Source organism: Salvelinus sp. IW2-2015, linkage group LG36 (genome assembly GCF_002910315.2).
Source record: "Salvelinus sp. IW2-2015 linkage group LG36, ASM291031v2, whole genome shotgun sequence".
NCBI lineage: Eukaryota > Metazoa > Chordata > Actinopteri > Salmoniformes > Salmonidae > Salvelinus > Salvelinus sp. IW2-2015.
The window spans coordinates 37,503,407-37,515,952 of record NC_036875.1 but is presented as its reverse complement, the minus strand read 5'-3'; the positions used below and the strand labels follow the sequence as shown (position 1 = coordinate 37,515,952).

The following is a 12,546-nucleotide window of genomic DNA, read 5'->3' as shown; positions in this document are numbered from 1 at the left end:
CTCTCCACACCCCCTCTCTCTCTCCCCATCTCTTCCTGGTGATGTCCCAGAGGTGGTATTTAACCTGGACGACAGCCAATGGGAGGACATCCACGTTGTCACCGGGGCGCTCAAGATGTTTTTTCGGGAACTGCCAGAGCCGCTGTTTCCCTTCCCATTCTTTGAGCTGTTTGTGGAGGCCATCAGTGAGTATACAGGCCAGCTGGGGCTGCTTTTGTTTGTCATCAGCACATACATTTTAGTGTCAGCTCCTTTTTAAAGCATATTTAAAGCATATTTGCAAGGCATGCACTTGCAGTCAGGTCTCAGTCACCTTCATTTTTTAAGGTCAAGAAGAGTGAAAATATGGACTGCATTGAAAATCTCTAGATCTAGATGAATAGTATTTGTGTCAGAACTGTGTAACCAGTGACATATGCAGGCTAGCCTGGGTTTCACATAGTAACACATTCATCAGGTCCCTTGGTGTGTTAACATTGATCCTGTTTATACTTCATATGCTTTTATTTGCCTCTAGAAACGTTGTCCTCAAGGCCGCTCAGTTAAGCACTAAACTACTTTTCATTCAGAGAGAGCGAGAGATTCACAATGTTAACATATGTTTCCCATGCCAATAAAGCACTTAAATTGAACATTGAATTGAGAGAGAGGAGTGAGCTGTGGTATGCTACGTTGAAACTCCTCCACTATCTGGAAAACAACAGAGGTGAAATCAATAGCCATATTTCCACATGGTCACTTGGCACCGAGGTATGAGCCCAGAGCAAAACATCAGAGTTAGAAATGTAGGTTGAATTTGGAGGCGGTGAATAAATCCTCTTAGAACGTTACGATGACGCTGAACAGTATTTATACTGTATCATTTACTCTTACAGTACACCAAGTGGTTTCTTAAAGGTAGCAGGCTTATCTACAGCTTTCTATCTGTCGAGTCAAAAGAGGTCGCTGTTGAACAGTGAGGTGATGTGGGTCTTCTCTCTCTCTCTTCTCTCTCGCTCTCGCTCACCTCTCTCATCTCTCATCTTTCTCTCCCTCTTTCTTTCTCTTTTCTCTCCCTCTTCTTTTCTCTCCCCTCTCTCTCTCTCTCGTGCTGCTAAAGTGTATGTGTAAAACAATCTTAGCACAAATTAGTGCGGTAGACGGAATGCCGCTATATCAACATTTATTTCCTTGTCAAAATTACCAAACCTCTCAATTGGGTTTGGAAGGTTAGTGAAGAATGGAATTTTTTCCACCTTGTCGGTGTTTCTAGTCTCTCTCGAGCGAACCTGCAAGTGTTTCATAAGAGATATACAGTTTTAGTATGTTTCGGTTCTCCAAGAAAGCAGTACTCTGTGATCACGTCTTTAACTCTAGCTAAATCATAACTAAAACGATGGATCAATTCTAATTGTTTCTTAGAAACATTTCTTATCATCTACTATAATTCTCTGGAACTGTTAAAGACGCTTTCGAAAATATATATCTATGGATAAGTAAAATTATTGGTTGCCTGACTTAAAGTAACGTTGTGAATATACAATATGTACAACTTTCTTTTCCAGAAAGAAATAAGGGAAAAAAAGGGTTTTTTAATCATTCTCCCTGGTCCAACTAATGTTCAATTGGAGACTGCAATTACTGTGGAACAGTTAATTAAAGTTCAGCCGCTTTAAAAAAAAATATCTCGTTAGAGAGCATAAAATTCGGGAGTTCCTCGTGGATGACGTGAGTACAGTCAGTGTGTTGCGATGTATTGGCTATGAAATGTTACATTTTTCACTACAGGAGGGGGCGCTGGGAAGAGGGGAGCTGCACATCGTACTGGGAATGATATAACAAATTAGTAAGGTTTTACTTGAAGGGTTTTTTCGCAATTCAGTTTTTTCAAATTGGGTAATGGGCCAAGGATGCAAGGACATGTGGGTTCTTGAGCAAAATGTGTTATTTAAGTTGCCTCCTAAGAAAGGGGGAAAGTGGAAACATTTAATGGTCTCAAAAATGCCCCTGACCATCCTAGGAATTCTCTTGTGAAAAGACCTGATCAACCTTTTACTGCGCAAATTGTTGGAACAAGGTGCGATACTACATGTATAAATGTTTATAAGACAGCCAGACTCTATTCAAACTGTATAAAATTACTTTGAAAATCTATTATGTCCGCTGGAAAATTACCTGAAGAGTTGTAGCGCATAAATTGAATAAGTTATTCCGAATAGGTTTAATTTTAATTTTTATTTCGATATAACATGGGTTCATGAAGCGTAAAACTATCAGTTCTTTGGGGTTAAGGTCTTTGGGGGAATGACACAAATGTGTTTTGTTCATTAATGCATATAAAAAGTGTCTGAAAGTTATTCTAAAAGGGTTTTTATTGGAGTGTGGGTTTCGGTAAGGTTTTGTTGATCACTAATCATCTGTAATTCATCTGACGAAGATCACCAGTAGAATAGGGAGTTGTCATGAAAGGTGACGTCAGACATGCTTTAGGCAGGGAGAAGAATATTACCAACATAGTGGGTGTGGAGCTCATACCCGCCCTAATCGACCTGAATAGTGAGGGACAACTGTGTCTGATGACCTTGTGAACTGTATCTAAATTAAGACATGCTGAAATGACATTAATTTGTTGGGAGAAATACACGCCATGACTTAAAAGGATTGGGGTACTGAACCTTTATTTTATTATCAGGGCCACCTACAGGAGAGAAACTGAGACAACAAGGAGGGCATAGTTCTTGGAGAAAATATGATAAGTACAAGAGGTTATCTCATAAAAGTGTTTTTAGTTTTAACATGTTGCCTAATTATTAAAGGGATGTTGTAAGTCATTTGAATAGATATAGGTCTAAATTTGAGTTCAAGTAAACACTAAGGATTGATTTATCAGATGATCCAATATTGGGTTGGAAACATGTTGATTATAAACTAGATACTAGGGGATACTGAGTTTATGTTATTTGGATTAGAAACTGTTTAAATTCACCGTTAATAACTGGCGCTTAGAGGAAGCTCTGGAAACTAATCCCTGAAGACAGACGGAGGTTGACAGAACTTACAGAATTTTAGATTAAAGGTTTTTTTGTGTTTCTTTCGTTTAATAATGTTCATTGGAATTGGGATGAATTAAATGTAACTGTTCCAATTGAATAAAAGCATAGTCTGTTGTGGGGCGAAAGAATACCCCATAGAATGAGAAGAAAGAGACGCAAACCATAACATTGGCAACTAGAATGACACGGATGGACGTTTTCCATTCATACAAATAGTGGTAATCTCAATTTCCACGACACAAAACATGTTGGAGTATTACAAAGCACAATACATTTATTATTAATCTATATTTTTTTTTAATTATTATTATTATTTTTTCTCTTTTTCTCGTTTGGCATCAAATTTATTTTTGATTTTGAGGACATAAGGTTTTGTGTATATCGTTCCCGAGAGGGACTGATATAAATGATATATAAAATTTGACTTAGGATGTTTTAAAAGTATATATACATGGCAGGTTATCGGAGGTTACTGCGGACATTTTCCCATAAAAGTAAGCGTCAATAGAATTAGTGAGGGGTGTTATTTCTAGAAAAATATGTATAAAACATAAGAGATAATTCCACAGAAAAGGAAAGACGCTGGCTGTGTAAATATAGAGGACAATTCTAAAAGTAAATAGAACAATTCCAACATATCTAAAGATATGGTAGAAGATAAGTGGTGGCATTTTGAACAAATTAGAGCAAAAGTTTAAGGAAACTTATGAACATAAGTTTTTGGTCTATTTATTTATCACGGGACTACTAGGAATTGGATATTTGAATCCAACTGGAAAACGCTGATGACTTAATGTTATTTTACCCAAGCAGTTGCTGTAGGGAAATCATTTGACTATCATTATTGGAATATATTCTGTGGACACAGAGGCTAGTATTTGAGGAGAATGGTTACATAGGGCTGTTATTAAAATTGAAAGATTTAGTGATCTTGCCTATAAGAAGGCAAAGTCTGGTTGTAAAGGGGGTAATAACCCATGTGTTAGTGTGTATTGTCCTCAGAAAAACAGCCAGAAATGAAAGGGGCTTGGCTGCATTCATGGGATTGAGTTGTACATTAAGATACACCAGGCTGGTGGATATAACCTTCACTACATCTTCTGTCACAAACCACACTGCAGCTGGTAAACATTCTTCATGTCTCTCTTTGGTGGGTGCATAAGTTCCTCACGAGAAGTATAGGTCCAGCTGAATAATGGGTGAGCTTGAAAACACCATGAAGAGGATGTGGAATCAGAGGAGAGAAAGAGAGAGAGAATTAGATTCCACTATAGACATACTGGGTTGAGTTTTGGAGGGCTAACTTGTTTTATTTTTAATACATCAGTAGACAGAGAATGGATGATGGCCAATAATTCATAACCTCTACAACAAACATTGTTAAAGCGCATTCAAACTATGAAAGCAATATACAGTGTTGAATTAATTCAGAACGCAGAGCAATGTTTAATCTTGTAGGTTATGCTAATGATTATCATAAGTTGAAATGGAGTAGATGGAAACAAGTAACACAAATGTTTAACATTACTTTTGGGAACACCCCTCTCCAGACCTGTGGCCCCGAAGGGGATAGACCCCCATTCTGTATTGCCAATAATTCAGTTCCTTCACCCAAGAGAGAAGGGGAGGAAGAGGAGAGAGAGAAAGAAGGGGGATGCGAGAGAGGGAGTGCGAGAGAAAGAGAGAAAGAAGAGGAGAGAGAGAGAGAGAAGAGAGAGAGAGGGAGAAGAGAGAGAGAGAGAGAGAGAGAGAGGAAGAGGAGGAGAGAGAAGGAAGGAAGGAGAGGAAAGAAGAGAGAAAGGAGGGAAAGAGAGGAGAGAAGAGAGAGAGAGAGAGTAAAGCAGGAGAAGAGAGAGAGAGAAGAAGGAGAAGAAAAAGGGGAAAGGCAGGGGGAAAGAGAGGAGAAGAGAGAGAGAGGAAGAGAGGAGAGAAGAAGAGAAAGAAGAGACGAGAGAGAGAGAGAGAGACTCCTCCACTATCTCCACGTATCGGCCCAGAGCAAAACAACATCAGAGTTATAAACTTTAGGTTGCATAATATCCTCTAAGAACATCAAGATGACACTGAATAGCAATGTTCCCTCTAAGCGCGCAGCTCTCCCGGGAACGCCGAGGAGAAGAAATAGAGAAGCACGAGATTGAACTTCACTCAACTTTCTAGAGTTTTCCCCCTTAGGTAACACGATCAACGTTTCCCTTTACTGTGGGAATTGTGATCGAACCAATGCAATATTAGCTACTTTCATTGCAACACACCGAAACAAAACAAACTATGCAAGACTTAGTATGCAAAACCAACTATGCAAGAGATTTTGTTGTAAGCAGAACGCATCGGAGTAGGATTCAATTGCATTGACACACAGGACTCAGCCCCTACTCTACACAGACTGGTGCAACCTAACCAAGATGTGCTTGTTTTCAGATCAAAGTGAGAGCTGCATGTAGCCACATGTGCACATGTTGTTCATTTCCTTTACTAGTTAGTGTGTTATTAGTCCAGTTATAGATKATTTGTAGTCAGCAATGGGGAGTGATTGTTACCTACCAGAGCACAAAACATGTACATTTCTAGACATCTTTGAAAAGCAAGTCAGGTAAAGAGCTTATTTTTTTATCTTAAAGGGGCGGTGTTGTATCTTGAGATAGGCTTGAATAAGCTAAGTAGCCAATAGGCAAAGGGTAGCATACTTTGTCTGATTCTCTGCAATAAGGGTGTGGGAATAATGATGCATTTTATTTAGTAAAGTGGTTTCTTGCATCAAACAGCACAACAACATTTTCAGGTTAATATCAAGACCTGCATGTTTTTTTTTCACAAGTCATGGATTGTAGGCCAACATTGAACACCACACATTGGCTGCTATTGTACAGCCTCAGTGTTCACAGTAAATGTTCACATCGCTCAAGTTTGCACCCAGCAGACCTGCCATTTTCTCAGTGATGAAAACATTTTGAGGGAACATTGCTGAACAGTATGTACACTTTATCATTCACTCCATTTACAGTACACCAAGTTGTCTCATAAAGGCCTTATGTGTTTTTCTATCTGTCCAGTCTATCTGTCTGTCTAGTCTCTCTCTCTCTCTGAATTAACCACTATCATGCCAATGATCAGGCCTCCACCCTATCTGCCATCCTACCGATGCCAGTGTTAACCTTGTGTAAACAATGCTATTAAAGGTTGAAAAGCTACCTGGGCCATGTAACGCCACCTCAGGGTTGGAGTACTCGCCTGAGCTCCATGGACGAAACATAAGGAGATGATATTGAATAATGTGCTTTATTTAATACGTGATTTTTATTATTCCCCGATTTAATGCCTATTTGTTATGTATGTGTCATTTTAACAAAAGTGCCTGCTGTTATCAATGCCCATCCCGAGGCCAAATATTCACTTAGCAACCCTAGAAGCCCCTGAAAACASATTGCGAAAACAATCCCAAGGTGGTGGTATAATTTGGCAATAAATATTGACATGCTCCAGAATGTAGACCAGAATCCCCTCTGATGKTCAAGGTGTTTCTATCCAGTTAATCAGATGAGCATGAACACGGCTGATGAGGCTCAGACAGCGTTTAGACAACTAATTAGCAGTGTAAAAAACCCTTCATAGCAGGAGGTGTAATTAGGATAACCTGCTACACCGTAGAGATGAAACGACCAGGGTCACTACAGATTCACCACTAAATTCATGTAGTTTTAATGTGAGAGGGCAACTAAATAGATGTATTAGTCACCATATGGAGGCGTATGTCATTCATTGAGGTACGCCATTCATTGAGGTACGCCATTCATTTACATTGCAAAGATACTGGGAAATAACTTGGCATCAGCACATGGTAATCACCTGCCCCTTGTCATTTAGTCGTAGTCCAAGATYATGAGCTGGTTGAACTGTCCAGAACATTAGAGCAAGGCCTCATCTGCAGCCAACCCATTATTACTAAACAGAGCTATTTGACGCCGTCATCCCCCATTTAGGACACTGGGATTGGGAGACACTGTGATTGGGAGACACTGGGATTGGGAGACACTGGGAGATTGTCTTCTGGTGATGGAGATGGGTTGTCATCATTAGTCCTATCGCCTGTGCTGGCTGGCCCTGTAATGGGGTCACATTAGGGGGAGATTCTATGGGCCTGTGGCCTGTGTGGATGGATGGTGGGCTGATTAGGCGGCCTTGAGTACACATCACCAGGTCTCTAATTGAAACCACCGTTCCAGGAAGCAACAGGCAGTATTGTATTGTTACCTGAGTCATGGGCTAAGAGCTTGTGTCCCATTGGACAAAAATACTTWCAAGTACTACAACATGATGGCTGGAGTATTATTGTATGTGGTCCAGTCCTTTCATATCATATGAAAGTAATGTCTCAGCCACAGATAATGGAGAGAGAGATGATATTGTTATCTCCTAAATATCCTAAATACAGACACTTATCATCACATCATATCTTCAGTCCTGCATCTTCTTTCCTTTCTCTTCCTGGTATCCTGTTTCATTGGTTTTCTCTCTACTTTTGATGCCCCCTTCTCTCCCTTCCCTCCTCTCCTTATCTCTTCTCTCCCTTCCCTCCTCTCCCTCTCTCTTCCCTCTCCCTCTCTCTTCTCTCTCTCTTCTCTCCTCTCCCTCTCTCTTCCCTCCTCTCTTCTCCCTTCCCTTCCCTTCCCTCCTCTCCCTCTCTCTTCTCTCCTCTCTCTCTCTCCCGTCCCTTCTCTCCCACTCTCTTCCCTCCTCTCCCTCTTATCCCTCCGCTCCCTCTCTCTTCTCTCCTCTCTCGTCCCTCCTCTCCCTCGCTCTTCTTTCCTCTCCCTTACCCCCTCTCCCTCTCTCTTCTCTCCTCTGTCGCTTCCCTCCTCTTCTTCTCTCTCCTCTCCCATCTCTCCTCTCCCTTCTCTCCTCTCCCTTCTCTTCTCTCCTCTCCCTTCTCTCTTCTCTCCCTCTCCCTTCTCTCCTCTCCCTCACTCTTCTCTCCCTTCCCTCCTCTCCCTCTCCATTCTCTCCCTCCCTCCCTCTTCTCTCCCTCTCCCTTCCCTTCCCTCCTCTCCGTCTCTCTTCTCTCCTCTCCCTCTCTCTTCTCTCTCCCTTCCCTCCTCTCTATCTTCCCTCCTCTCCCTCTCTCTTCTCTCCGTCTCAGCCCGTAGGTTTGATTAGTTGCTCAGTCTGAGGTTCTCAGGTGGGGCCCATGCAGGCACTATCTCCCTGTTTCCCTTCCCAGTGTGCTGTTCATTCTTGGAAGGCTGAGGGGAGCAGCTGTGTTTGCAGGCCCTGATCCTGGCACCAACTTACCACGTTCTATTATTCATGTGGGCCTCAGTATCAGAAAGGGGAATCTGGAATCTCCAGCCACCTGTCTCGCAGACAAACACTCCTTTTTTCCCCCCGCAAGCAAATCAATGCAAACACTATGAATTGAGTTAGATCTTGTTGAACTGAGTTAGATCTTGTTAGAGCACTATGTCTATAGTTGATGTTTGAACACTGAAACCATGGGGTTGGATTGTAGAGGAAGGTGGCGGCGTTGTTAGTGTTGCCAGTAAATGTGTAAACTAACATGTTACATGTTCATGGCTGTGTGCAAATTCTCAGTATGCTTGTCTGTGTTTTATCTGTTGAAACTCTCAGTATGCTTGTCTGTGTTTTATCTGTTGAAACTCTCAGTATGCTTGTCTGTGGTTTTACTCTTTGAAACTCCTCAGTATGCTTGTCTGTGTTTTATCTGTTGAAACTCTCAGTATCCTGTCTGTGTTTAAAATCTGTTGAAACTCTCAATATGCTTGTCTGTGTTGTATCTGTTGAAACTCTCAGTATGCCTGTCTGTGTTTTATCTGTTGAAACTCTCAGTATGCTTGTCTGTGTTTTTATCTGTTGAAACTCTCAGTATGCTGTCTGTGTTTTATCTGTTGAATTCTCAGTATGCTTTGTCTGTGTTCATCTGTTGCATACAGATTTGACCTCTTTTAACATGAACAGATTTTATTCCATTCTTTGCTCTCAGAAATTGATGACCAGCAACCTTTTAAATCTTCTTCTGTTAATTCAAAAATGCTAATTAGAAAAAAATGCATATTTTCCAAAGTTGTTGGGTCCTTGTCTGTGCCATCAGTAACCATGGAAATGGAGTCATGTGAATTAGTAACTGGGCAACCCAGAGGAGGTGGGGAGTGGAGAGAAGTCTGTAAGCTGCTCCTTGCCTCACATCTCCATCAAGCCAGGGACTTTCTCATCACTAAGTAGCTAGCACAGTTTAATACACAGCTCTGATTTAGTCACTATACTGACACAAAAACACAAACAACACAGCYGAAAACAGCTCAGCACAGAAAATCAAGAGAATGTATTCTCTCAGTAGGAGTTGATTCACCCACTTAAGCAATAACTMTACCAATGAGGGTTTTGTATTTACGATAATACTGTCGATTAGGGCGACAAAACTGGATGTACAGTATATGACAAACTTAAGAGAATCATATTCCTCTTTTTAATGTTTGTTACTTGTTTGTAAATGGTTAACATGGTGATATCCTACATTCTGCAAACGGTCCAGGCTACAATTGGGTCAGCTCATCAGATGCCTATTTCATCAGGATCTTTATTGGWAAATTGTAACGTCCAGCACTAGTTCCAGGTCATCTTGGCTGACACACCACTTCTCAAGCTTCAAAGAGACACAGCATTTGTACATAAATAATTGCACATACTTTTTGACCTGGCCTAGTATAGCTAATAATCACCATTACGGTAGAACAAAACTAACAGAAAGATTTAGGAAATCCTGTCATTATTTATTCTACATCAAATGCAAAGTGCACATCCCAGAAAGGCAAGCAGAGACCCCAGAGCCTTACAAGCCCTTTACGAAGGAGTTATTCTGACTGGTATGACAGTCTATGGTTTCTTTCTGTTATCTGACTTATTGAGAGAGACTTATACAGAGAACTCATCATAATCACAGATTGATTCTTGACGTGTGATCTGTGTTCATAATGATAATTAATAATGTTTGTATTTTCTGCAATGGGAAATGTGGTGCAAAGCACTACCATGAACATGCAATGAAAAATTMTACAAATTATTAAAAATGATCTCGAAATTTGCACTTCTGCTCTATTGTGCTGAGACCTTTTTATATGGTAATATTTCAGTTTGATAATAACATTTCTTCATAATTCAATTTGACCTTTGATCAAGATAATTCAATATACTACCTTTTTATGAAATGGGGGCATTCAATGATCTTCTAAGACTTTGTTATTCATTAACCAAAAGCAAACAATTGCGATCCATTTACAATCTCAATCACAACTTCCAGGATTATTTGCTTTCTGATAATATTTGCCCTGACAGGGTTCTGGTGATCCATGCCACACGCTACGCCTGGCTGGAGATGAGGCTGTTTTGATACTAGATTTCCTGAAACAAATGATGTTTCCCTGTTAATGGGATTAAATGCACAGCGGTTTAGATGGTGAATTTGTATCCAGTCACTGTGTCACCGATTGAAACACTTAAGGCTATTCTGCAGTAATTGTCTATTGAAAGTTCAAAAGGCACACGCAGATCTGAGCTTTCTTTATTGCAGGTGTATGGTAACAATTGAATAACATGAGAAAAAAGAAGAAACCTGCACACTGCTCTTGCTAGTAATTCCTGTTCTTTATTAAGCTTCACGTATCGGCCTCAAGGCCTTCGTCAGAGCTTTTTAAGCCCRTGAGGCCGATACGTAAAGCCTAATATAGAGCAGCGATACTAGCAAGAGCAGTGTACAGGTTTCTTCTTTTCTCTCGCAGTAATTGTCTATAAAATGTGCTGGAAGTTGGTAGTAATTGTTTTAGTGATACAATATGAAAGTAACTATGAAATAATTTAAAAAAAAAATGGCTATATTGTAGGTTATTAGCTCTACTTAGAGATAGAAAAGAAAACATGTTGGGGGCACTTACCTTCTTGTTCCAATCCATACACCTCAATCACTTTTCAATCTTTGTTCTGGATCAAGTGAKTGTTCCAGGGGCTACGCCCCATCCAGTATTGAATTACATTGGACCACCAGTGTTRGTTTGTGTTGTATGCAGACCTGGATGAGGAGTTGCAATGGTCTCTTTTCACAACAAGTCATAAATTACTTAATCCCCTCTAGGTGGCCAAACTCTGCCTAATACTGCAACCCGGGGACTAAAGTTAACATGACTAATGTTTGTTTAGTCTTCTGTGGGGTACGCTGTGTCCCTTGAGATGTTTCCCATCATTGAGAGACTTTGCTTTCCTGTCGGTGCCAGATCTATAACAATATTGGATTCGTCAACAAAAAAAAACGGGGTCTTCCATGAAATGGTACCACATTTAGTGTTGTGTGGTACCACAATGAGTCAGCTCCGTCAATTCAATAATCAATTTATAAGGAGGCTGAAAATGATCTAAAGGTTTTGAACGTTTGTGTGAAGAGCAGTATTGCCTGGGGTGCGTTCAGTCCGATCAAACGTTTGCTATGTTGCGTGACAGTTTGTACTGAATGACACATTCCTACAAAACGTTTTTCAATGTTTTTTTAACAGACTTTGAGGTACATTTGCTCTGTTTGGTGGGTGTGGCTTGAAYCAATGAGTGGCGTATGTAAAAGGCAGCGTCCATGCTGACAGCGTTCCCCAACCCATAACCCAACCCCTCCCCATTTTTCAAATGTCCTTCAGAACAGCACCGTTTCCAATGAATTGAAAGTTACACACCGTTTTTTGCACTAAATGCTGCCCTGTATTCAACTAGCTTCCGTGCTCAATCAGTACCATGCAACATGACCCTGTGTGACTTTACAGGTCAGGCTATATGTCACAGGGTGTGATACATTGGAGTGAATCAGCACATTCAGATACTATAATCCTAACAGGGCATTTCAGCCTGCTTTAAATTAATGACACTCTCCTCTCCATCTGTCCACAATGGTGAGCTGAGGGGCATCTCCAATATGTCAGCCACCAACGGCAAAGTCATTAATGAATCATGTCCTTTGTGCCAGTTATGGAGACTAGATTAAATATTTTAGGGTGAGGCCTTCTATTGATTAGCTATGTAGCACCAGACGCCTCTTAGAAAGTGTACTTAACAGATATATTACCTGGTCCATTTCAGTGTGTTTACTAAACTCTCATCTTAAGTCAGTTCCATTAATCTCAGTGATAACTTCCAGTCATAGTTGATACAGAGGACAAAAACGAAACAAGATAACTTTGTTGAGAGAGAGTGACAGGGAAAGCTCCCACAGACAGAGCAGAGAGAGCAAAGACAGAGACAGAGCAGAGACAGAACAGTGACAGAGACAGAGCAGAGACAGAACAGTGACAGAGACAGAGCAGAGACAGAACAGTGACAGAGACAGAGACAGAACAGTGACAGAGACAGAGCAGAGACAGAACAGTGACAGAGACAGAACAGTGACAGTGACAGAGACAGAACAGTGACAGAACAGAGACAGAACAGTGACAGAGACAGAGCAGAGACAGAACAGAGCATGGCTCAG

General features: G+C 40.8%; 1 protein-coding gene across 2 annotated transcripts in view; it reads left to right on the top strand.

The window, feature by feature from the left end:
* LOC111959752 (rho GTPase-activating protein 15) overlaps positions 1-12,546 on the top strand; it is a 167,908-nt gene that overhangs the window by 140,371 nt on the left and 14,991 nt on the right. For both annotated transcript variants that reach the window (XM_070437588.1, XM_023981546.2), the window contains one exon: positions 51-185. In XM_070437588.1, the coding sequence (XP_070293689.1) occupies positions 51-185 (135 nt within the window). The remainder of the gene's footprint in view (positions 1-50; positions 186-12,546) is intronic.